Source organism: Mycena indigotica (assembly GCF_014461135.1).
Source record: "Mycena indigotica strain 171206Taipei chromosome Unknown Mind.scaff0007, whole genome shotgun sequence".
In the NCBI taxonomy this organism is placed as follows: Eukaryota; Fungi; Basidiomycota; class Agaricomycetes; order Agaricales; family Mycenaceae; genus Mycena; species Mycena indigotica.
Window position 1 is genome coordinate 1,624,189 of NW_023503006.1, and position 22,187 is coordinate 1,646,375.

The 22,187-nt window shown below is 52.3% G+C and overlaps 7 protein-coding genes across 7 annotated transcripts; 2 read left to right on the forward strand and 5 right to left on the reverse strand.

Annotated features, from left to right (window-relative positions):
- Positions 1–9,532: 9,532 nt before the first annotated feature.
- Positions 9,533–10,374, reverse strand: MIND_00821100 (Protein kinase domain-containing protein; the record flags this gene model as incomplete). The annotated part of the gene is made up of 2 exons (XM_037364882.1): positions 9,533–9,726; positions 9,777–10,374. The coding sequence occupies 2 exons, from the start codon at positions 10,372–10,374 to the stop codon at positions 9,533–9,535; spliced, it is 792 nt and encodes a 263-aa protein (XP_037218124.1).
- A 389-nt stretch (positions 10,375–10,763) lies between these two features.
- Positions 10,764–12,068, reverse strand: MIND_00821200 (BZIP domain-containing protein; the record flags this gene model as incomplete). The annotated part of the gene is made up of 1 exon (XM_037364883.1): positions 10,764–12,068. One exon carries the CDS (start codon positions 12,066–12,068, stop codon positions 10,764–10,766), a length of 1,305 nt encoding a protein of 434 aa, XP_037218125.1.
- A 717-nt stretch (positions 12,069–12,785) lies between these two features.
- MIND_00821300 (NAD-dependent protein deacetylase) lies at positions 12,786–14,084 on the reverse strand (the record flags this gene model as incomplete). The annotated part of the gene is made up of 5 exons (XM_037364884.1): positions 12,786–13,681; positions 13,733–13,811; positions 13,857–13,904; positions 13,958–14,013; positions 14,063–14,084. 5 exons carry the CDS (start codon positions 14,082–14,084, stop codon positions 12,786–12,788), a joined length of 1,101 nt encoding a protein of 366 aa, XP_037218126.1.
- Positions 14,085–14,469: 385 nt separating this feature from the next.
- Positions 14,470–15,972, forward strand: MIND_00821400 (Flavonol synthase/flavanone 3-hydroxylase; the record flags this gene model as incomplete). Its single annotated transcript, XM_037364885.1, has 9 exons — positions 14,470–14,533; positions 14,587–14,729; positions 14,780–14,905; positions 14,953–14,995; positions 15,045–15,236; positions 15,285–15,300; positions 15,348–15,409; positions 15,462–15,630; positions 15,678–15,972. The coding sequence occupies 9 exons, from the start codon at positions 14,470–14,472 to the stop codon at positions 15,970–15,972; spliced, it is 1,110 nt and encodes a 369-aa protein (XP_037218127.1).
- A 241-nt stretch (positions 15,973–16,213) lies between these two features.
- Positions 16,214–17,767, forward strand: MIND_00821500 (Flavonol synthase/flavanone 3-hydroxylase; the record flags this gene model as incomplete). Its single annotated transcript, XM_037364886.1, has 10 exons — positions 16,214–16,277; positions 16,325–16,467; positions 16,517–16,642; positions 16,694–16,736; positions 16,787–16,973; positions 17,026–17,046; positions 17,084–17,149; positions 17,192–17,374; positions 17,429–17,644; positions 17,686–17,767. 10 exons carry the CDS (start codon positions 16,214–16,216, stop codon positions 17,765–17,767), a joined length of 1,131 nt encoding a protein of 376 aa, XP_037218128.1.
- Positions 17,768–17,981: 214 nt separating this feature from the next.
- Positions 17,982–18,894, reverse strand: MIND_00821600 (uncharacterized protein; the record flags this gene model as incomplete). The annotated part of the gene is made up of 3 exons (XM_037364887.1): positions 17,982–18,041; positions 18,087–18,625; positions 18,681–18,894. 3 exons carry the CDS (start codon positions 18,892–18,894, stop codon positions 17,982–17,984), a joined length of 813 nt encoding a protein of 270 aa, XP_037218129.1.
- A 146-nt stretch (positions 18,895–19,040) lies between these two features.
- MIND_00821700 (Epimerase domain-containing protein) lies at positions 19,041–20,292 on the reverse strand (the record flags this gene model as incomplete). Its single annotated transcript, XM_037364888.1, has 5 exons — positions 19,041–19,564; positions 19,611–19,742; positions 19,790–20,088; positions 20,136–20,209; positions 20,263–20,292. The coding sequence occupies 5 exons, from the start codon at positions 20,290–20,292 to the stop codon at positions 19,041–19,043; spliced, it is 1,059 nt and encodes a 352-aa protein (XP_037218130.1).
- Positions 20,293–22,187: the final 1,895 nt, after the last annotated feature.

Below are 22,187 nucleotides of genomic sequence, written 5' to 3' on the forward strand. Positions count from 1 at the left end.
TGGCGCACTCGGGCTTTCCGACAATATGAAGCCCTGGTGCGAGCGAAGCTCATTAAGGGAACGGCTACCCCGCGGACCGCCGGGAGCTCCGCGGCGCCTTCCCCATCACTCGTTCGGCAACTCCGTTCCCCATCCGCCCGGTGGCCCCGCCTGTGCCACCCGCGGCCCGCGCCCCCGTCCCGGTACCTCCGGCTCCCGTCCCTATGGAGCTGGATCGTACTAGGGCTCGGGGTGCCCCTCGTCGAGCCTGCTTCAGATGCGGCGACCCCAACCATTTGGCTCGGGACTGTCCGCTCCCCGCCGACGTCCGCCATGTGGACATCCTCGACGAGGTAATCCAGCAACTTGGCGATGAGATGCTGGGAGAGCTGCTTGCGCGGTTGTCCGATACTGCGGCCTTAGCGGAGGCGCATTCGGAGGCTCTGGCAGAGGATTTTGTCCCCGCGACGAGTGACTGGTGTGCCCTCGTTCGCGTCCATAAATCGTTTCACTTGTTTGTATGATGAATCAACTCCCTTGCCCTACAACGAGCCCGAAACGAAAGACGCACCCTCTGCCCCCTCCGAAGCCCCCCGTTCGGATTCGCCGACTTGCCTGGGAGAAAAAGCTACCTGGCAGTTATACCATCTCTGCCGCTCCTGGCGTTAACTCGCTGCACCTCCCCCTTGAACTTGAGTCCACTGCGACGCGCTCAAGCTCTCCCTCTCGGGTCTGGTCGACTGCGGAGCTACCGGACTTTATCGACACAGAATATGTCAACCGGAATAATGTGCCAGTCCGAAATCTCTCAGTACCCATCCCGGTCTACAACGTCGACGGCACCCCCAATGATGCTGGGTCTATTCGCCAAATCGCGGACCTCGTTCTACGGTACAACGGACACTCCGAACGCGTTCAGCTGGCTGTAACCCACCTTGGGAAACAGGACCTGATACTCGGATACTCCTGGCTCAAAAAGCATAACCCCGAGATCAACTGGGAAACAAAGGAGGTGAAAATGAGTCGTTGCCCCCGCAGCTGCTCTACCTGCCGTGACGAAGAGCGGACCGAACGCGCCGAGGTTCGGCGGCTCCGACTCCTTAAATCACGACTACTTGCGGGCGCCTTCCCCACTGTTTGCGCTATCGATATCGCTGGCCCAGATGATGCTGACGACGAGCTCGGAGCTGCTCCGGACCCTCCGGAGCCCTCACCAGATCTCGACGGCGACGAGCATCTTGAAGACGGCGACCGCATCTTCTACACCTCCTTTCGCCCAGTTGAGGAGATCCCGCTGGTAGTACAGTGTCCCAACGCCTTGCAGAGGCCTTCGCCCGTACTCGCCCCCTCCCTCGGAGATCCCGGACTGGGCCAAGGAGTTCCAAGACGTCTTCGACAAGGAGTCCTTTGACACGTTACCAGAACGAAGGGCTTGGGACCACGCCATCGAACTCGTCCCCGACGCCGAAGCCCGCTAACTGCAAGGTGTATCCGATCTCTCCCCTCGAACAGCGCGAACTTGACGAGTTCATCGAGGAAGGACTTGCCACAGGCCGTATTCGCCCTTCGAAATCTCCGATGGCCTCCCCGTCTTCTTCGTTAAGAAAAAGGACGGAGGGCTTCGGTTTGTCCAGGACTACCGCGCCCTCAACGCGATGACGATTAAGAACCGGTACCCCCTTCCATTGATTAACGACCTTATCAACAGGCTCAAGGGCGCTCGTTACTTCACCAAACTCGACGTTCGCTGGGGTTTTAATAACGTCCGGATTAAAGAAGGAGACGAGTGGAAGGCGGCCTTTCGGACTAACCGAGGGTTGTTCGAACCTTTGGTGATGTATTTCGGCCTGACAAACTCCCCCCACGACGTTCCAAACGATGATGAATGACATTTTCCAGGATCTCATTCTTTCAGGCGACGTTATGATCTACCTCGACGACATCCTTATCGCACATTCGGACCTCCGCAAGCACCGCGAGATCGTCCGGGAGGTCCTTCGGCGGCCCGGATGCACAAGTTGTACCTTCGCAAGGAAAAGTGCGACTTCGAGAAATCGTCAATCGAGTACTTGGGGGGTCATTATCTCGCACAACCATGTCGAAATGGACCCCGTTAAGGTCGCCGGAGTCTCCGCATGGCCTCCGCCCGAAAATAAGAAGGACGTTCAGCAGTTCCTGGGGTTTGCTAATTTCTACCACAGGTTCATTCGGGATTTCTCGGCCCTAGCGCAACCTCTCTTTGCGCTCACCAAGAAAGACCAGAAATGGACCTGGGGAGACGCCGGCCGCCGCCTTTCAAGCCATCAAGGACGCGGTCGTATCAGAACCTGTCTTAGCGATCCCGGACGACTCTCGGCCTTTCCGACTTGAAGCAGACAGCTCAGATTATGCGACGGGGGCGGTTCTTTCACAACAATCCGCCCCGGAAGTGGCACCCTGTAGCGTTCTATTCCAAAAGCTTAAATGATGTCCAGCGCAACTACGAGATTCACGACAAGGAGATGCTCGCGATCATCCGCGCACTCGAGGAGTATCGGCATTTCCTCGAGGGCGCCGCGCATCCGGTTGAGATCTGGACTGACCATAAGAACTTGGAATACTTCCGAAAGGCGCAACACCTTAATCGTCGGCAAGCCCGATGGTCGTTGTACCTTTCCAGGTTTGACTTTACGCTGCACCACGTCCCAGGTCGCCAGATGGGCCGTCCCGATGCTCTCTCCCACCGGCCTGACCACGGTATCTCCGACGACAACTCGGATGTCACCCTCCTACGCCCCGAACTGTTCCACGTTCGCGCTTGAGGCCGTCACTGTCTCTGGGCCTGGCTCCGAACTTGTCCGCGACATCAAGGAAGCGCTATCCGGTGAGCCTGACCTAGAGGAACCCGTCGCACTTGCGGCTCGGCAACTCTTGAAGGTCCGAGGTCAAGCTCGGGGCCCCCGCTCATCGCGTTCGGACGAGTGGGCCGTCTCAGGCGACCTCCTGTACTTCCGCGGCAAGGTCGTAGTCCCCAAAGACAAAGACCTGAGGAGGCGCATTATAGAGCTCTGCCACGACACGCGTGTCGCCGGACATGCCGGGCGGTTCAAGACCCTGGAGTTGGTTTCGCGCAACTACTGGTGGCCACAGATGTCCCGCCATATCGGACGCTACGTCGCGACCTGCGACTTATGCTGTCGTCACGAAGGCCCTCCGAAGGCTTCCGCACGGGGAGCTACATCCAACCGAAGTCCCCCGAGCGCTGGCACACCGTCACTGTGGACTTCATCGTCGAGCTCCCCGAGGCCCATGGGTATGACGCGGTTATGGTAGTGGTTGACGCCCTCGGGAAACGCGCTCACTTCACCGAATGCCATACGACAATAGACGCGGTCGGAGCTGCCCGCTTGTACTATCGGAACGTCTGGAGACACCACGGAACCCCCGAGAAGTACATTTCGGACCGTGGTTCGCAGTTCATCGCTGACTTCACGCGAACTCTGGCGCTTAATTGGCGTCAAGCCGGCTACCTCTACGGCTTACCACCCGCAGACCGACGGACAAACCGAACGCGTTAACCAGGAGCTCGAGCAGTACATCCGAATCTTCACCAACTACCAACAAGACGACTGGGACGAGCTTATCCCTGCCGCTGAGTTCGCCTATAACAACCACGTTCACTCCTCCACTCAACAGGTACCCTTTATGACGGACACTGGCCGGCTCCCCCGAATGGGTTTCGAGCCGGGCACCCGCTCAGAGTTGGAGTCAGTGAACGAGTTTCGTGATCGGATAGCGAACGGCGTCTCCGAGGCGAAGGCCGCGCTCGTCAAAGCCAAAGACGAGTATAAACGGTACTACGATCGGAGACGATCGGACGCTCCGAATATTCAAGTTGGTGATAAGGTTTGGTTAGATGCCTCTGACATCAGAACAACTCGGCCCTCCGAGAAGTTCTCCCACAAGCGCCTCGGACCGTTCAAGGTGCTCGCAGAGGTTAGCAAAGGTGCCTACAAGCTCGACCTCCCCCGCGTTACTCCAAGCTCCACCCCGTCTTCCCCGTTGTTAAACTCGAGCTTGCTCAGGACGACCCCTTCAATGGACGACCCGGCTACGACGAACCGCCCCCCGAACTAGAGGACGGAGTCCCCGAATGGGAAGTCGAGGAAATCTTGGATGCCAGGATAAGGTATAAGCGTCTTAACTACTTCGTCAGGTGGAGAGGCTACGATGCCCGCGACGACTCGTGGGTTCGGTTCGACCGTGTCTTCGCGCCAGACAAAATTGCGGACTTCTATCGGAGGTACCCAGGTAAACCACGGCACATCGCCTCAGCGACCTTCGACTCCTTGCCCTTCCGAACTATGCGTCGGGACGCCGCATTCAAAGGGGGGTGATGTCAGGGAACCCCCCTTGGCCTCCTTCGGACCCTCCGAACGCATCCAGGCGCATCCGACCGGCGCCCCCTCGGACGCTCCGACCCACCCCGACCATCGTCCACGGCCTCCTTCGCCCGCACAATCACCGATCCGTCAAGACCCTCCCAACGATCACCTTGGGACAGAGCCTGCGACGCCCGCTCAGGCCTTCTGCGCTCTACGTCGGCAGTTACGGACGACCAGTATATAGTTGGCGCCCTAGCAGGCGGACCCTTAGAGTTTCTTCTCTTTGGATCCTCCCCTGCTAGGTCGGTCCCTCCGTGTATTTCCTGTAGTCTTATTCACGCTTTGGATCCTCCCCTGCTAGGCTTTTCGTCGGAGTCTCCAGGGTTGCCCTTACAATTGGCAGCAGGCTTTCACTCTCACAAAGTTGTCCTTGGCAGCCAGCAGCATCGTGCACAGCTCACATGCAACTTGAGGCCCAGTAAGAAATGGGTGGGCCCAAATGGTATAGAATAAGACCAAAATACTGTCCCATTCTGCAGGAGTGAAACGTAGTGCTGGCCGTCACGCTGCGCGAGCCAACTGCAACAGGAAACAGTTGGCTCGTTATGCATCATGCACTTTGATTCCTTGAAACATTGTCACCTTCGTATAGTAATTTTTAAAATGTGCTTTGACTTTGAAGACAAACCGGGCTGCTATAAATTCATACTAGCTACTGAAAGTTCCATTTCCCTACTTACCCTGCAAAAATACTCAATGACGCGTCGACATATCAGCAAAGCAAACATCTCAAAGCCATCGACAGGTCCCCCGCGCGATATCCTGAATTGTGTCAGGCACCTTGAAGATCTACTCCAACATCTCCCGACGACGCTTCCCGAGCTAGCCACAGACGATCCAGACACCTTGCAATTCCACCTTGACCCGGAGATTGTTGAGGACGGGTGGGGTTTTTGCGGCCGCAAGCCGTGCTCTGGAGGTGGCATTCAAGCTCTATCAAAATGGTGGCATTATCCGGTTTCGAGAGCGGGGAAGAGGAGTCTTGACTCTCATTCCATTCTTGGGGAAGATCTTCAAGCAAATGGATTCAAAAGACCACGAAGCATGGGCATCAGCATGGCTAGGACGGCTTGTCGATGCCGCAAAAGACTCTGGTGCTAAGATGCCGTCCAAGTTTTCGCCAGCCTTCCTCAACACCTACTGTCTTGAACCGTCCACCTCCACCCATCACTCCTTCGACATCTTTATCGCTTGCCCCGAGTGATCCCATTGAACTATCTGACTCAGACGATAAAGCTCCAGCTCGAAAAAAAGCTTCGCATTATCACCTGCATATCGGATGACGAGGACTCTGACACTAGTCGTGTCCCTCCTACTCGTCCTACCCTTCCTCTGATCGAAGAAGCTGCGCAAAAGACCGCTTCCCTTGCTTCCCATGCCCAAACCCGATCCAATGCACCCACTCCTTCAACGTCGAATGTCAAGCCAAAAGTGGGTGCCAACGCGCAAGGCTCGCTTCTTCAGTTTGGATTCAAGCAAGCTTGGGATACAGCCGAAGCAAAAGCCCATTACCAGGCCAAAGAGCGGGAGAAGTGGTTGGAGAAGCGAGATGAGATCGTGGCTGTGGAAGAAAACAAGAAGTTGGTGGCCAAGGAGCGAGCAAGAGCGCTGGCTACAATTCGACAACAGAACTTGCGCAAGCGGAAACGAGAGGAGCGGGAGCAAGATGGTGGCCATGTTGTTGATGCAGCCAAAGTGCTTATGAAGGGAGCTCAGGTTGCCGCTGAGCGCCCAGCTACCATGATTGACTCGGCGGTCATGTCAAGAGTCCTGACCCGAGATGGATGGCAGAAGGGAAGAGATGGTTCCCGGGGTGGCATCACGGAGGCGGCGAAGCCCAAAGAAACCAATTGGTTCCACCCTGCACTTTGGAATGATATTGACCGTGCTGTCCGTCGCAGCAACTGGGAGTTATGACCAGCAATTCGACAGCTCCAGCGAAGCTTTCCGGATGGGCGTTTTGCGAAGCTGCATCCAGGCACTCTGTCCCGGTACCGAGAGAAGGGTACTAATGAATGGACGGCAAAGACACTAGAAAGAGCTCAGTCTCACAAATTCATCCAGGGCACTGGTCGTGCTGGGATGCTCACCCCATATCCTTGTGTCATCGATGCTATCTCCACCACCTTGCGTTCTATCCGCGACTCCAAGGCCCCAGTGAATGTACCCATCGCCCAGGCAGTGATACGAGCGGAAGTTGAAGCTTCTGCACCTCAGTTGCTTGAACGTGGCTTCAAGTGCTCGGAAAAGTTTACACAGGACCTATTGGCAAGCGTTATGAATTGGTCTTCTCGAGCAGGAACACGCGCGGCTCACAAGATACCAGAAGATGCTGCTCAGCAGCTCCTCCGCACTTTCTTCCGTCTCCGCTTTGCAATCAAGGCTGAAAAAATCCCATCGAAGGTGATAGCAGTTTCTTCGGCTTGCTAACCATACTGACGGGAATCTACAGCTTGTCATAAATGCGGACCAGACCGGTGTTGTCCTCGTACCTGCAAGCAACCGCACATTCCACGATACTGGTGGGAAGCAAGTCGATATTGCAGCGAAAGATGAGAAACGTGCTTACACATTGATGGTCACGGTCACCCAGCACAGAGATGTGCTGCCATTCCAGGTCATCTTCAATGGCCAAACCGATCGAAGTCTTCCTAGCGCCGCTGCCTTAGGAATGTCGGAAGCTAAGAAATCAGGAATTCTGTTCACCTCAGCCAAGAGCGAGAAACAAAACAGCCACTACTCCACCTTCTACACGATGAAAATCTGGGTCCTTGACACTCTTGAGCCATGGCGGAAAGCTGTGATTTCTGAAGATGGTCTACGACCAGACCAAAAGATGGTGGTCTACATTGATATCTATCCGGTACACACTGGTACTGAATTCCGGACTTTTGTCTTCAACGAAGCCCCCTTTATCATCTTGATCTATGTCCCCGGCGGATGCACACCCATCGCCCAGCCCTGTGACGTTGGATTAAATCGCCCCATCAAACACTTTCTTAAACAGAAGGCTCAGGCCTTTCTTGTCGACCATGCCCGCAAGCTCATTGCTCAGGGTATTGCGCCACCTGATGTGCACTTCCCGAACAAGATCGGCGAGCTTCGGGATAGCGTCGTCCAGCCTGTTGTTGATTTGTTTCAATACCTTTCATCTTCCCAGGGACGCACGCTCATTAAAAAAGTGAGTCCTTTTGCATTTCATACTCCTTTGTATCTGAACCTGATTTTTAGAGCTGGCATCGGTGTAAAATCCCCAATACGGAATGGGATCTCTCTGAAAAATGTCTCCACGGTGAAGCTAGCGAGACTGCACTGCTGAGCTATCTTGGCTCGGACCCGACACTTGCCGAGGAGATCCGCAAGCGATGTGGCGCCGCCAAACTTCGATCGCGTTATCACGAATGCTGAGCATCGTCTTGATATTCAAGAAGCTGAATTTGATGGCTATGCAAACGACGACGCAGATATACCTTTGGCAGAGGTTATTGCTGCAACATTCAGAGAGCCAGTGTCAACAGAAGCTGGAGGCTCTTTATACCGTGCAGCTGAAGATGTGAATGGGTTGGAGTCTGCAGAACCTACTGAAGATGTGAGCACACTTGAATCTGTGCAGTTCGGGGAATCCGATAAGTAGTTTACTTGTAGAATGCAATGATCTTTTTCATACTTAATTTTAACTTATTTTAAACTCAAAAAAAAAAAAAAAGTGACTCAGTTTAGCTGTGAAACAGAAGAACCGTTACGGGTCACCTGTTTCAACTGACTGCAACGAAACACCAGAACAGTGATGCGTTATGTTTCACTCCCGCAGAATGGGACAGTAGTGATATTCATTGTGTCTCACTTTGTCGCATTTGATCAAATTTTTGTCCTAAAATCCAGTGATTCCAAGGCATGAATTGAGACTGAATGTGTACAACAATAAAACTGTCCTGTTTGATAACATTCCGAATGGCACTTGCTTTGGGAATACTGAAATGAAATGGGATGTAATGTGATGTATTGAACACTACTATAATACAGGCTGGTAGCCCTGTGTAGCGTGATTCGTTTAACCCCGCCCCCCAGTGTGAAATCGCCAGCTCCCCTCCTTGTCTCCTACAGCCCACAGCCCACAGCCCTCTCAACCATACAGTGCTGTGGTACTACAAAAGTCAAAGTCAAGTGCAATGTCGTGCCTAAACATGCCCAGTGAGATGTGGTTGAAGCACCATGAAAAGATATCGTAAAGATGATGGAATTTGAAGACTGGGTACAAGATGAAATCTACTCTACTTATATACACTACTACCATATGTTTACCATGCCTAATACGAGAGGCAATGACATCATACTTTAGTCATGCCTTTACACACTGCGGGAGTTAAGGAATAAACGGCGCCCGTTTCAATCAATTATACACCTAAAATCAATGTATCAAAAAAAGAATTTGTTTTGTATTTGTGCCAAAAAAATGCACTGATATGGTGAATATGCCCTTATATAACATATATCAGGGCCCTGGATCATATAAGTGAACCTTTTTGGGCACAAATAGAGGTATAAAAAAAAACTTTTTTTGGTACATTGATTTTAGCCATATAATCGATTGAAACGGGGGCCGTTTATTCCCGAACTCCTGCAGTGACATGCTGTCTGCCTTGTATCCAACTCCACACTGTCAATCAACATCAGCATCAAGATCTGATGATCCAATCACCATCTTATATCCTCCTTGTCTTATCTTATCAACCACAATAAAAGGTTTAAAAGGTGAAGAAAAAGGCTTCTTGAACCCAGGGTTTAACAGTTTAACTCCAACCCATGTGGGTCAGATTAAATGTTATGTTAACTGGTAGCACTGGCTTAATGGTTACCTACCAGTTAACAGATTCCATTCAAAACTTGGGTCGTCGTGGGTAATGTACCAATAACAGAGTTGTGGAGGCTATCATATGACTCACTGTAAATTCTATATTTGGCGTCCACTATCTATGGCGCGCCAACGCTTCAAGTTATGGCCGAGCAATTAAGCCTTTAAACCACTATTCCAGCACTTGGAAGTCAACAACACCTTCGCGTTCTGCTTATTTGATCTGGTACTGACTGCATCTAAGAGAAGAAACGACGCCCACTAGCATCATATCACATTATGGCTGTGAATTTAAGTACATTTCTATCAAGCCGCGAACATCCTCGTCGTCGACGGCAGCAAGGTCAGGCTTGAGTCCATCGGCGATCTCATGGTCAAGTGAATATTCAAAGTCTTTCAACTTCTCTGAATCAAACGGCGGTAGGCCCACCCAAATTTCCCAGATTGATATGCCGAGGGCGTACAGGTCGTCTGTTGTGGTTCAGTTTGACGGTACTAGTAATGAGAACACAAAAACGCACCGGATTCACAAAGCGGAAGCTCGTACTGGCGACATCTCCATGGGCTCTGGTATGCGGTTGTCCCCTCGTTTGGAGCTTTTGCTTCCGCTTTGAATTGTGCAGCCGCCCAGTCGCAGAAGACAAGTTCCCCATTGCCTGTCACAAGAATGTTTGCGGGCTTGATGTCGCCGTGGAGGATGCCCTTGTCGTGCATATTGGACACGAGTTTTTGCAGCTGCTCTATCCAGCGACGCTTCGTGGCCTTGGGAGATCCCAGGTCAAGTGTACTTTCGCGTGGCATGACGAACCCTTCAAGGTCGCCTCTAAAGGTGAACACTCGACCCTCGACTTTTACGGAAATGTCTTCACCAGCGAGCAGCATCATACGCAGCTCGCGCGTAGCTAGGTGGGTCATGGGCTGGTTGGTAAGGTTGTAGAAGTATTTGAACACGCGTTCGTTGTCTTTTGTGGTATGGACGAATGCTTTTTCGGATGCGGAGAGACGTTCGCCGTCGAGGTCAACCCTATCCATGTCACCGGGCCATGCCCCCAGCGGCGCGTGGATTCGTGCATTCAAGTTTTCAGCCTCGGGGTCGGAGCTCGACGAACCACCATTCATTCTTGACTATTTCTGAGAAGGGTGGCCACACATCACATGACTTCCTATTGAGACATGTACACACAAACAGACTACTGGACAAGCGACGACATTGCGGTTCAGGCTCGGATTGGAATCTTATATATGTTTAACTTCTTCTTTAACTCAAGACCAGGCACTTGCTATTGTTGAATTCGCACTCGCGAAATATGGTATGAGGTTTGACCCAAACGGGTCAGTACAAAGGCATGTCCATCTACAGCTACAACGACGTACACAAAGTAAGTAATAAGTAGGGGGGGGTGAGTGGACAGGATACGACGGCGCTCGACAAGTGGGTGGGGAGTTGGGGTTTGTGGGAGACGCCGAAGATTGTTGGGCACACAACAAATTGGGTTTCATACACCCAATTAATCCGCCTCGTCGAACTGGAAAGGAACGCCATTGGCGTTCAGCAAATCTCGTGCCGCACAAGCACGAGTTTTCCATGTCAAAACCTGATCCTCGAGATCTGCCACTGTTTGCTCAAGCCTTTTTTGGGTTTCCAACTTGAGTTTCCGGCTCTTCCTCGCCGCAAGCGTGTTTTGTCTTCGCTTGTGCTCAATGAGCTCGACCTCGCTTGGAGTCGGAGATGCTGGGCGGCCGTCGTCATGGTCATCGTCACCAAACGCAGTGGAACGATTCCGCTTCTTGGAACGAAGGAACCCAGCTGGAACAGCTTTTCGCGATGTAGCGCTAACAGTCTTGTAGGTCCGCGTCTGGGTTGGGGCATCGTATGGTATCATTGCTTGGGTTGTCATGTTTTTGCGGGTCCCAGTAGCGTTGGCAATGGTGCGGGGACGACGACGAGGAGGAGAGGCGGGAATAGAAGGTGAAGCTGAGGGGGTTGGAGTGAGGGGAGGAAGAGGCGAGTTGAACAAGTCTATTGTTGGCTCGCTTGGGCTCAACGTGTACATCTGGTCTAGAGGGAGAGTGGGAGGCGGCGTCGGAAGTTTGTCAGTTGTTGGTACCGCATCACCGCCATCCTCAGGCCAGGAAAGTAGCTGATCAGCCAATTCGTTCTCCATTTCTGTTAGAATAGCCGGTTCCTCAAACTCGCCAACCATATCGAGTGACGGAGTAGGCATGAAAGCGCTATACGGTGTATCCATAGGGCTGGTAGCAAGCTCATCGAGTTGAGGAGACGTAAGATAGTCCATGTCGGTGCTCATGTCGGCGTTCATGGGGTCATCGCCAAACAGAGGCTGGCTCTCATACGAGTGAGGGAAGTAGTTGCCAAGGCTCTGGTACTCTGGAGATGCTAATGTGGATATGTCAGAAGTGAAACCCTGGCTAGAGGATAGAGGACTGGTACCAGCCAGCTCAGCGACAGCCTGCAAAGCTTGTTGTTGTTGCTCAGGAGATGTATGCAACATGGCGAGATAGTTGTTGCAGATTGTATTAAAATCGGGCATGGTCGTCCGCGGCGGCGCCGGCGGCAAACTCTTGGTGTTCATCGCAGCATTCTGAGAAAAGCCATTGAAACGAGGGGCCGGTGACGGTGGACGGAAACCAGCCGAGGAAGGGTTATCCTGGCTCTTTGACGATGCGCTCGTATCCTTTGGGAAGGAAATGGTGTTGTTTGGATGGGTTGAAGTGGGCTCTGTTGTTCTGCCATGGATAGTCAGCGGCTGCTCAAACTGTTCGTTGTCGTCGCCGGCCGCTGAAGACAGCATGGGCGACGAGCGCCATTCATTGCTGTGGGGACTTGCTGCAGAAGGTCCCGCAGCAGAGATCCAAGAGGAACGCGAAGATTCCTTGTTCATCGCCCTTGTGTGGCTGATATGGGTAGGTAGGTAGGTGGGTATATGTGAGATCGCGCTCGCGAGACGACGACGACAAGCACAACAAAGTTGGGGTTATGGTTGAGGATAAGAACTCACAGGTTCGCTGGAGCAGAGACTGCGCCAGAGAAAAGGCTGTAGTGGAAGGAGGAGACAAGAGTGTCACGCAGGTGACCGTCACTCTTTACGATGACTCCTGCAGAAAGCGCTGCACAGCCTCTCCGAGTGGATGACGCGTCCCTCTGCGCCGCAACACGTAGCCACTCAGCGCGTTCCAGCGCATTCCTCACGCGCCTATAACCTACTAATCTGGCCTACGAGTGTCAACAATCACGTAGTATTCAACTAGGCCCGACTTCCCGCCGCTGAGCACCTATGTATGTAGTCTTACTCAGTTGATCATGATATATGAGGGCATACACGTCTACCTAATTCGGGGCCTTTACTCTATTCAGTTCATGTAACCAGCTCTCAAATGTGCTCAAACAAGAACACGTTTTCATCTTGGCCAGATGACCAAAAGAGGAAATTTCTAATTAGGCTCGCGAATCTGTGGAAGTGGCTTCTTTCGGCAAAATTTTACAAATAAGCATAGCTCAGGTAAATATTTTACAATTTAGGTTCTTTCTCCTCTTCAGTTTTAGGAACTGTCTCCGCCTCAAGTTTCGCCACCCCCTCCGGATCCTTCTGTTCAAGTTGGACCCCTTCGGCTTCATCTGCGACTTTCTTTGGCGAATTGGTGGCCTTTTCAGAGTGTTCGTCCCTCTCATCTATGTTCAATTGCCGTCCAATTGCCTCGGTGATGGTTTCAACGAGATTCTCCGTCTTCACTTCCACCTTTGCTTCTGGCTCATTGAAGTCGGTCTCGTCGACCTCGTCTGGCACAATATAGCCGACTTCTTTGATTTCTGTTTTTGCCCACAACTTCATTAGCTCCTTCTCCCATCCAAGTGCCTTGCATAGCTCGAGCACGACCTCATCACACTTTCCCAAAAGGACAGTGTCTTTGGGCCGCCTCCCGATATTTCCAACACGCTCCAAGTTAATCAAGACTCGTGGGCATGCCGACGTAGTCCGTTCCGCAAGCCCAGCAAATGGATGTACTGTCATCGATGTGCCCATGACGATAAGCAGATCCGCTTGAGCAACCTTCGGTATCGCGGCGATGAAATCATCCGGAAGACTTTCCCCAAAAAAGACGATATCTGGTTTGATGAGGCCGCCACAGCTTTTTCGTTCGCATCTGGGCGTTTCTTTGGCGAGCACCTTGGCCTTCATTTTGTCGTCGTCGTATGGTCGGTGACATTCGATACAGCGTTGTGTCGCAAAACTGCCGTGGGCCTCGATGATCTTCTCGTCCGGGACACCGGCCCGACGTTCAAGTGTGTCAATATTCTGCGTGAAGCACATGTGAAGAAGATTGCGTTGCGCCAGCAAACGAATGAAGGAATGGGTAATTGTTGGACGGAATTTGCCTGGATAGAGTTCATGGGCGAGTGTATAGACTGCAAATGAGATAAGTATGGGGAAAGATCATACTCAAGAGAGAACGCGACAGGGCTCAGGGTTCTTCCGGAAGAAACCAATATCGAAAACGGCCTCGGGGTATGGCAGTCGCAATCTAGCAAGATTTGCCTATGGATGATAAGTAAACGCTCTTGAGTTCGTCCAGCCGCATACGTAGAGACCTGAAGCAGTATAAGCGCCAAACAAACAGCCTCGACAAACCTAACCTGTCTCTGGAGAACGGAAATCAGGGATACCCGCAGAAGTGCTCACACCTGAATTGGCTTTAGAGGGAACAGCGCCCAGACTGAGCTAGCGTACCAGCGCCGAGCTTCACGAGGCAATAGGTAAACAGCCTGCAGGTATGCATGTCAACATACCATGAGCACAATCTTGTTGCATTTGTCTGAAGCAATCAAGTCGGCAAGCTTGCGCACTTCGGGTGACGGGGAACCGGAGTTGCTTTTCGACATGAGGGGCAGCGGGAGATGTTGCTATCGGCGCAGGAGTGGATGGCTTTTAAAGGCACGAAGATGATTCAGATTTAGTCAAGACGCTGTTTAGGCGCGCCGCAGCGAAAGGCGCCAAAGTGTGACAAGTGTGACTCAGGCTGTCACCACCACCCCCGTTCCATGCCGAATGCCATCTTGGACAACTTCTGCTGTTTATTTTAGCGCCGACCACTCTCACTCGCAGCTCAGCATCAAGACTTATCGCTCACGAACCCCCATGACCAGAGATCTCTCATAAGCCGTCACTTACTCCCGTCTTTCTCACTACATCCTCCATGCCGAGCATTATTCGCCCCCATCTTGCCACGCGCACCGTTCCTCCAACGACCAAACAAGCCCGTAAACGCCGCACCGTGCTGGGTGTATCGAATAGACGATGATCAATATCACAGTGGACTGGGCAGATTTGGCTGTCGTCGATCTCTCCAAGGCTGCAGACCCGGATGGCCGTGCAGAATTGACGGCACAAGTCTGTGAAGCGATGCGGACGCAGGGATTCTTCTACGTTGTCAACCATGGCTGGACTCCCGAGCAGGTTCAATTCTTTCTTCTTCTTTTGTGAAAACACAGGCTTATTACAGGTAGACCGCGAGGGCGTTCGACATTGCTGAGTTTGCTTTCAGTGGTGTCTCTGCAAAGGATAAACAGGCTTACGCGGCCACGATGAAGACGACCGGCTCGTTTCAAGGATACAAGCCCCGCCAATATTGGGTGCGTTTCTTGCGAAGAACAGGCCATTTCCCTCAGTCCCGGAATAGCATATTGACAACGGTATCAATGACCAAATTGACACATTCAACAGTTTGTTCTTCCTTTCTCTCTCTCTCCAACAATCTACAACTCTCACTAGTAAATCGTGATGTTACGCTCCGGGAGCAGCCTGAGGCTCTTCGTCCATTCCTCCCTGAGCTCGATGCCTTGGCTCGGCATACACATTTCGACATTCTCCATCCTATTCTGCGCATGCTTGCTCAAGGCCTTGAGCTGGAAGAAGAGACATTTGTAGATCTTCATCAGTTCAAGTCCGTTTCGGAGACCTACAGTGCGATTCCACTTTTGTTTCTTCACGCGCAACTGAAATCTCCACCAGTCAGATTCATGAAATAGTTTGACCCGTTTTCATCTCTCAAGATGACGGCTAAACCAATACCAGTTACCCTCGGACTATTGAAGAGGAGGAAAAGACCAATAATGTTTGGCTCAAGGGTCATACGGGTGGGCACTATATACCGAAGCCGTCGCCCATTTTCTGACTACCTATGTAAAGACATTGGTACTGTTACGATTCTCTATAGTCAGCCGATATCTGCGCTTCAGATTCTTGGAAGGGACGGAAAATGGCGCTGGATCAAGCATATTGAGAACGCCATGGTCATCAACATTGGAGATGCGATGGAGTTTCTCTCCGGCGGTTACTACAAAGCGACCATCCACCGGTACGTGGACTACAATGAATGCCCCAGCGACCTCAATCATGACGCAGCGTTGTTCAGCCGCCCGAAGACCAACGTCTTCGCGAGCGGCTGGGAATTTTCTACTTCGCCATGGCTCACGATGACACTCCTCTTATACCGGTTCAAAAGAGCCCAGTCCTGGAACGTGTCGGTACCGAGAACCGCCAAGGCATTCCACAAGACTCTGGTGGGTCTGTGATCACGATGGAAGCCTGGCGCAAAAGCAGGACGAGTGCATATGGACAGAGTCGGTTGACAGCGGCTCCAGGCGGGAAGATTGAGGAGGAAACGGTCCAGGGCGTGTTAGTGCAACATTTCAATTGAAGACTGCCGCGGGAGTCGGGGGGTACTGAGGTCGAGCGTCTTCTTTATATATTTCTCGCTTATTAACCATAATGCAGGTGCAGAAGAAATCAATGTAATAAGAACCGTTATCTGTATTGCCGAAGAACGTCTTTTGTTGTCCAGCATCATTTGCGCGACTCCCGATCGACGAATCTGAGAACGAGAGATTATACGTCTGCTTTCACTCAAAAACCTGTCTCCAACCTAGACGACACCCACCATGCCTAGCATTATTCGACCCCAGCTTGCCACGTTTTCTCCACCTCCCGTAACCAATGAAGATCGTGGGTCTTCTTCAATTGGGCAGTGGAGCATCTTTGACGTTCCGCAGTGGATTGGGCGGACTTGGCTGTCATCGACCTCTCGAAAGCCTCAGACCCGGATAGCCAGGCAGAATTGACGAAGAAAGTATGTGACGCGATGCACAACCAGGGATTCTTCTATGTCATCAACCACGGTTGGACCGCAGAGCAGGTTAGATATCCTCCGTATTGTTAGTCCTTCATTGATCTTTTCTGGCCAGACGGCACGGATGTTCGACATCGCAAACCTTGCGTTTACGGGTGTTTCCGAGGAGCAGAAGCAAAAATACTCGTCCAACTTGAAGACGACTGGGTCTTTTCAGGGCTACAAACCACGCCAATATTGGGTATGCTGGCTTCGACTGTCTCTCGCGATTTCTTAACTGCTACTCATCAAGAACATCGACAACGGCGTCAAAGACCAAATCGAGATCTTCGGCAGTAAGTTGCATATCTCACGCGTTATTCCGCCCGGCTTTTCGTGATTCCAGTTAACCACCAGGTAACGTTGCGGGAGCACCCTGAAGCATTGCGTCCATTTCTTCCGGAAATTGAGGCCTTGGCTCGCCACACACATTTTGACGTCATCCACCCCATCCTCCGAATGCTTGCCAAGGGTCTCGAGCTGCCGGAGGACACGCTTGTCGACATACACCCGTTCGAGTCTCCTTCCGAGACGTATGGTCCGTGTCGAGTCTGCCACCCTGAGCCAATCTTAATTTCCCAACAGTCCGATTTATGAAATAGTATGGTGTGTTTTTGGAAGAACTTCTCCCTGATATTTGTAGCTACCGGCGATCACAAGAAGACGAGCAGAAAGCCAAGAACGTGTGGCTTAAGGGACATACCGGCGAGTAGACGCATCCGTACACTGTGTTATGACGTCTGACTTGAAGTCCTGGATCTGTAGACATCGGCTCGATCACAGTGCTCTACAGCCAGCCCGTCACCGCCCTGCAGTTCCTCGGAAAGGACGGCAAATGGCGTTGGGTCAGGCACATCGAGAACGCCATGGTGATCAATTTAGGGGATTGCATGGAGTTTTTATCTGGTGGATATTATAAAGCAACTCTTCATCGGTGAGCAATCATTCATCGTGGACAGAGTGTAAATAATGTAATTCCTCGACGCAGCGTCGTCCAACCCCCGGAGGATCAGCGTGTTTATGACCGTCTCGGGTTGTTTTACTTTCTTCTGGCGCACGACGATGTTCCCCTCGTGCCGTTCTCGCAGAGCCCGGTCCTGCAGCGTGTCGGCATCGAATATCGTGAAGGGATTGCGAAGGAGGCCCAGGAGCCGGGTCTCACGGTGAGCGCATGGCGCAAGCATAGAACGAGTGTAGCCCAAAAGTAGGACCACTCGCATATACGTAGAGCTGTAATGTTTCCAGTTTGAAGTCTTTGACGCCGACCCTCCGAGTCCACAACGTTATCAATCTAAAGGATATGCTGAACAAGTTCAACTTGAAGTGAATACTAGCAGACAAGTCGAGGTTTTCTTGTGGGCCATCATTATCCATCTTTTCATTATTCCAAATGCCCAAATAAATCGAATCACTTCTGGGAGCAGTCGATCTCTCTGGGAGTGATGGTTTTCAAGATATCAGAGATTTCACTGTCCCACGATTCATGGATCGTCTATGAAAATCAGCCTTCTAATGTCTCTATTAGCCTGTGTCTATGCTGCTCAGTCTTTCCGTCTGGCAAAAACGTGGACATGGGCAAGACCAGGGACGCTTTGCAGCCGCTAAGTTTCGTGAGCGCTAATCGAATGGAAGACAGGATTACGAACGGGAGGATTAACGAACCACGCCGTTTCCCAGTCCTCTTCCTTCCACTTGGAGAGGACATATGCATGCACAGGAGCACCGGCCTTCTTCACCAGCGCTTCTTCTTCTTCAGTCCCAGATTCCGACACAATCATCTTTTCCCGCGTGACGCCCCAGTCGCTCAAAGCCTCGAGACAGTCCTCCAATGGCGGTGGTGGAATCGATGAGCCGGTGAAGCCCCAGAGGCCGTCTTGGTCAATGCGGGCTTGGATAGAGGGATCAATCAAGCTGGGATGGAAAATGGGAATTTTAGTCCAGACAAGTGTATGGGTAACCGAAGCCGGAACGGAGTACGGCCAGTCGTTCGTGATGACACTGAGATATTCACCCGGCGTGCTCATAGAGAGATAGGGAGGTGAAAGGCCGGTAGCGGTTGACTGCAGGTCTGTCAATGCAGCGGAAGTCGCAACGGAAGGTATGCCGTCTTGCGGAAAGGGCGGACCGAGCAGCGAAAGCGTATCTGGCATGCCCCATTGCAAGCGACGATTGACGAGATAATTGACTATTCTTGCAACGCCGATGTGAGTGCCTGGCTTATAGTGTTCAGGTTCACGCACCCATCGAGCCATGTTCTGTCTTTATTCCTGCCACCCAAAGATTATAGCGCTGTTGGAGAGCCTTGTGGCGTTTGAGCAGTCCAAGGTCACCGGAATTAACAAAGGCGCGAAGCTGTTCCCATGTAAATTGTGCAGGGTAGTGAACTCTCAGTTCTTCTCGAGTGGGAGGGCCAGTTCCGATAGGCACAGCAACGACCGTCTCCGCTGCGGTCATCAGTAAACCAAGCGCGTCACACAAGCGGTCACATGACGCCGCGGCACTTCTCAAGATCTCAACGCCTTCGACGAGTTGATGGAATTATTACATTCTAGGTAGTATAAGCCTCACACACTAAGCGTTTCTCTGCAAGTACTTTAATTTTACATTGGTGGCTCCGTGGGCACCTCGAACGCGAGGCCCTTGCTCTTCCAGTTGTTTTCGATTTCGATGAAGCGGTCGACTGCGTCAAGGATCGTTTCGCGCCACGTCTTGAACGCCGAGACGGGGAATCCAAACGACTTCTCCACCGGCGTCAAGTCGACCTCCCGTTTGTACGTGGGCCAGCGCGGAACGGTCTCCGGATCGGCGAGCCGCGCTCTCAGCTCGGGCCGCTCGGCGTAGATGAACTGGATGGCCTCGCGGAAGTCGGTCTGGTATGGCGAGAGAATGGGAACCCGGCGAGGACGCGAGCCATTCGGGGTGGGAGCGGAGAGGGCGGCGATGTGGATGCGGGCGACATCCCTGACGTCGATTGTGCCCGGGGAGTAGTGGTAGTTCTTGTTGTCTGCGCGGAGCAGCTGGTAGACGAAGCCATCCGTGGAAAACGCGGCAAAGGCACCCTCGGGCGTGGGCACAATGGACTCGAAGCCTGGTGCGAGAGGGCCGAAAATCCAGGGTGGGTTGACTGAATGGAGCCTATGAGAAACGAAAAAAAGGGATAGACAACTCACAAATTGTAATATCCATCTCCGGGTTCTCGCTAGCGTATTTGAGGATGGCTTGTTCGCTGAACTTCTTCTCTGCGATGTACAGCAAGAAGGGGTTTCCTTCAAGAGCTTGCTCTTTGGTCACAGCCACCCAGTCTATTATCGCGGATGAGATTCTTACTGTGCGTTGGCAGTCGACTCACCATCTGCACCAAACGAGTCCTCGGGGAACGTGACGGTGGAGCCAGTGACGACCACTTTGCGGATCCCAGCGCTGTTTGCCGCGCGGAGAATGTTGAGTGAGCCATCAACAGCGCTTCGGAAAGCCGTCTCGCTATCGGCGCGCCCAGGAATCGGCGCGGCGGTGTGGATGATGGCGCCAACACCCGCGAGCGCGTCAGTGTAGTCAGCAGTCGCGAGGTCGGGGATCTCGACAGCCTCGAATTGCGGGTACTTCGCAAAGGCTTCTCGTATGGCGGCTACCTTCCGCCCACGGGCAGCACTGTGTGATTCAGTTATATGAGGCTATTATCGAAGACAAGTTCTTACCCTCTAACTGGGTAGCCCGCTTGCAGCAGCTCGTTGACGACGACAGAGCCGAGAAATCCGGAAGCACCGGTGACCTGGAACACGACCATGAGCATGAAGCCAGCGCCACTTGGGGCGAAGAACTCACGAAGACGAGTGGTTTGACAGAGGTCGACATGACGTTTCTTCTTTTTGGCTTTTGAATCGAGGAAATGCGGGTTGTTGGTCGATGGTCATCGTCCACGATGGGTTATATACCCTAAGCGCGGTGTAGAGCCATTATTGGGTGTTGGCTTGCTGACTGAGCGGTTTGCAACCGCTTGGGAATCCACGGCTTACTGAGGTTGGTAAGCCTGCTGCAAGATGCCCGGACAAAGCCGCAGCTCACCAAGCAGGTTTCTAGACTGTTCCTGGGCTCTAAAGTAGGACGGCGCAGTGGCAAACTGTGCAGGGATGGCATTGAGTTGACCAGAAAAACAAAAAGAAATTTGGGGGAGCCGAAAGATGTGACAGCGGTCACAATCAGCGGTCACAATCAATCACGATCACGTTTCGTTTCAACTCAATCGTCTTTCCACAACATTTGCCATTGAGTATCTGAAGCTACAACTTGCTCTCACTTCTGGACGCCATCGGACAACTCCCCATCTGACGAAACATCTCGTTCGGGTCATACCAAGTTTCGATTTTCTGCAGCTTGAAGTCGCTGCTCACGAGTGCGACTGTTACGCCCTCTATGTCGAGTTGTCCGCCATGAGCCTTGATCTTAACGCGCTCGCCCTGCCTATCGAGGTATCAGCACAATTGTCCCGGGCCAACAACTTGGACCCACTCGTTGATGCCGGAATAGTCGTTCTTCATCTGGCCCCAGTGGCGCCAGCGGAACGCGACGTGCGGCGGACCGCTGTACACTTCGAGCACCTCCCATGCAAACGTCGGCATCATCGCTTTGAACGTCACATGGCTGGACCTGAAGTCGTTTTGCGCCGGCCCATAGAAGGCGTTCGGGGCAAGCAGCCCGTTGTACGAGCCCACTTCAAGCATGTGCGCTGCGGACATTTCTGGCCCACCGTTGACGGAGAAGCTGTAGTTGGCGGGATCTATGGTGCGCCAGTCGGCGAGATCGAGCTTGTACGACTGCTCGATTTCCCAGTTCTTGACGAGGTTCTCGACGATGGAGGCGACGCTGCCGGGCTCGTGGCTTTTTGTCTTGGCTGGATGATAGCGCTAAAGTAAGTCTGAACGACGAGAATCGAGTTGGCTTACTGCGTTGGTAGTCGGCGCGCGTCCTGCCGTAGTCGGGGACTTTGCCGTATCTCCACTTGACATTGGCATCTTTGAGGACGGCGTCGGGATCGAGCACGTAGTCTGGCATTGCAGGCGGAGACATGGCTGCGCGGATAAGGCCGCCGTGGCCCTTTGGCGGCTTTTGTACCACACGCGGGAGCAGCCAGGTGCTTGCTCATCTTTGTTTGGACCTGGATTTCATTCAAGCTCAGCGCCACACACACACGGGCAGCGCCGTATCGCGGTGTAACTTGAGCTTGCTTGACAGCTGCACAAGCCAGCAAACTCCATATATGGTGGGTGTTACTTATTTGATCGGCGAGTCGCGACCAGTTGCTGAGAACAAATATCGATATCATGAGACTTGAGAATTTGGGGCAGGATCGAACTTCGTATGTAATTGAGCGGCGTAAGTACATACAAACTTGAACCTAATACCATATATATACATGTATTGAGCGGCGTATATGTTCCCAATTCTGTGCAGATGACGGTCCTGTAGGATATATCATATATATTTCCGAGTCCATCCTGTAGGATACATATACATATCTATGATAAATCAGAGGACCATCCTACAGGATACTATGTAAAGAGTTGCCATAAATTGATTTGAAAATATCAAATTCAAGTTAACAGCAGCTAGCTTAGGAAATAGTGTACTAAAGAATCTATACACTATCCAGACACAATACATGGACACTTGAGGCCCTCTGCTCGCGCTCCCGACTGTGCGACCGCGCCACTTGCCGGGGCCCGGTATCAACATTGGACACCTCTGCCCAA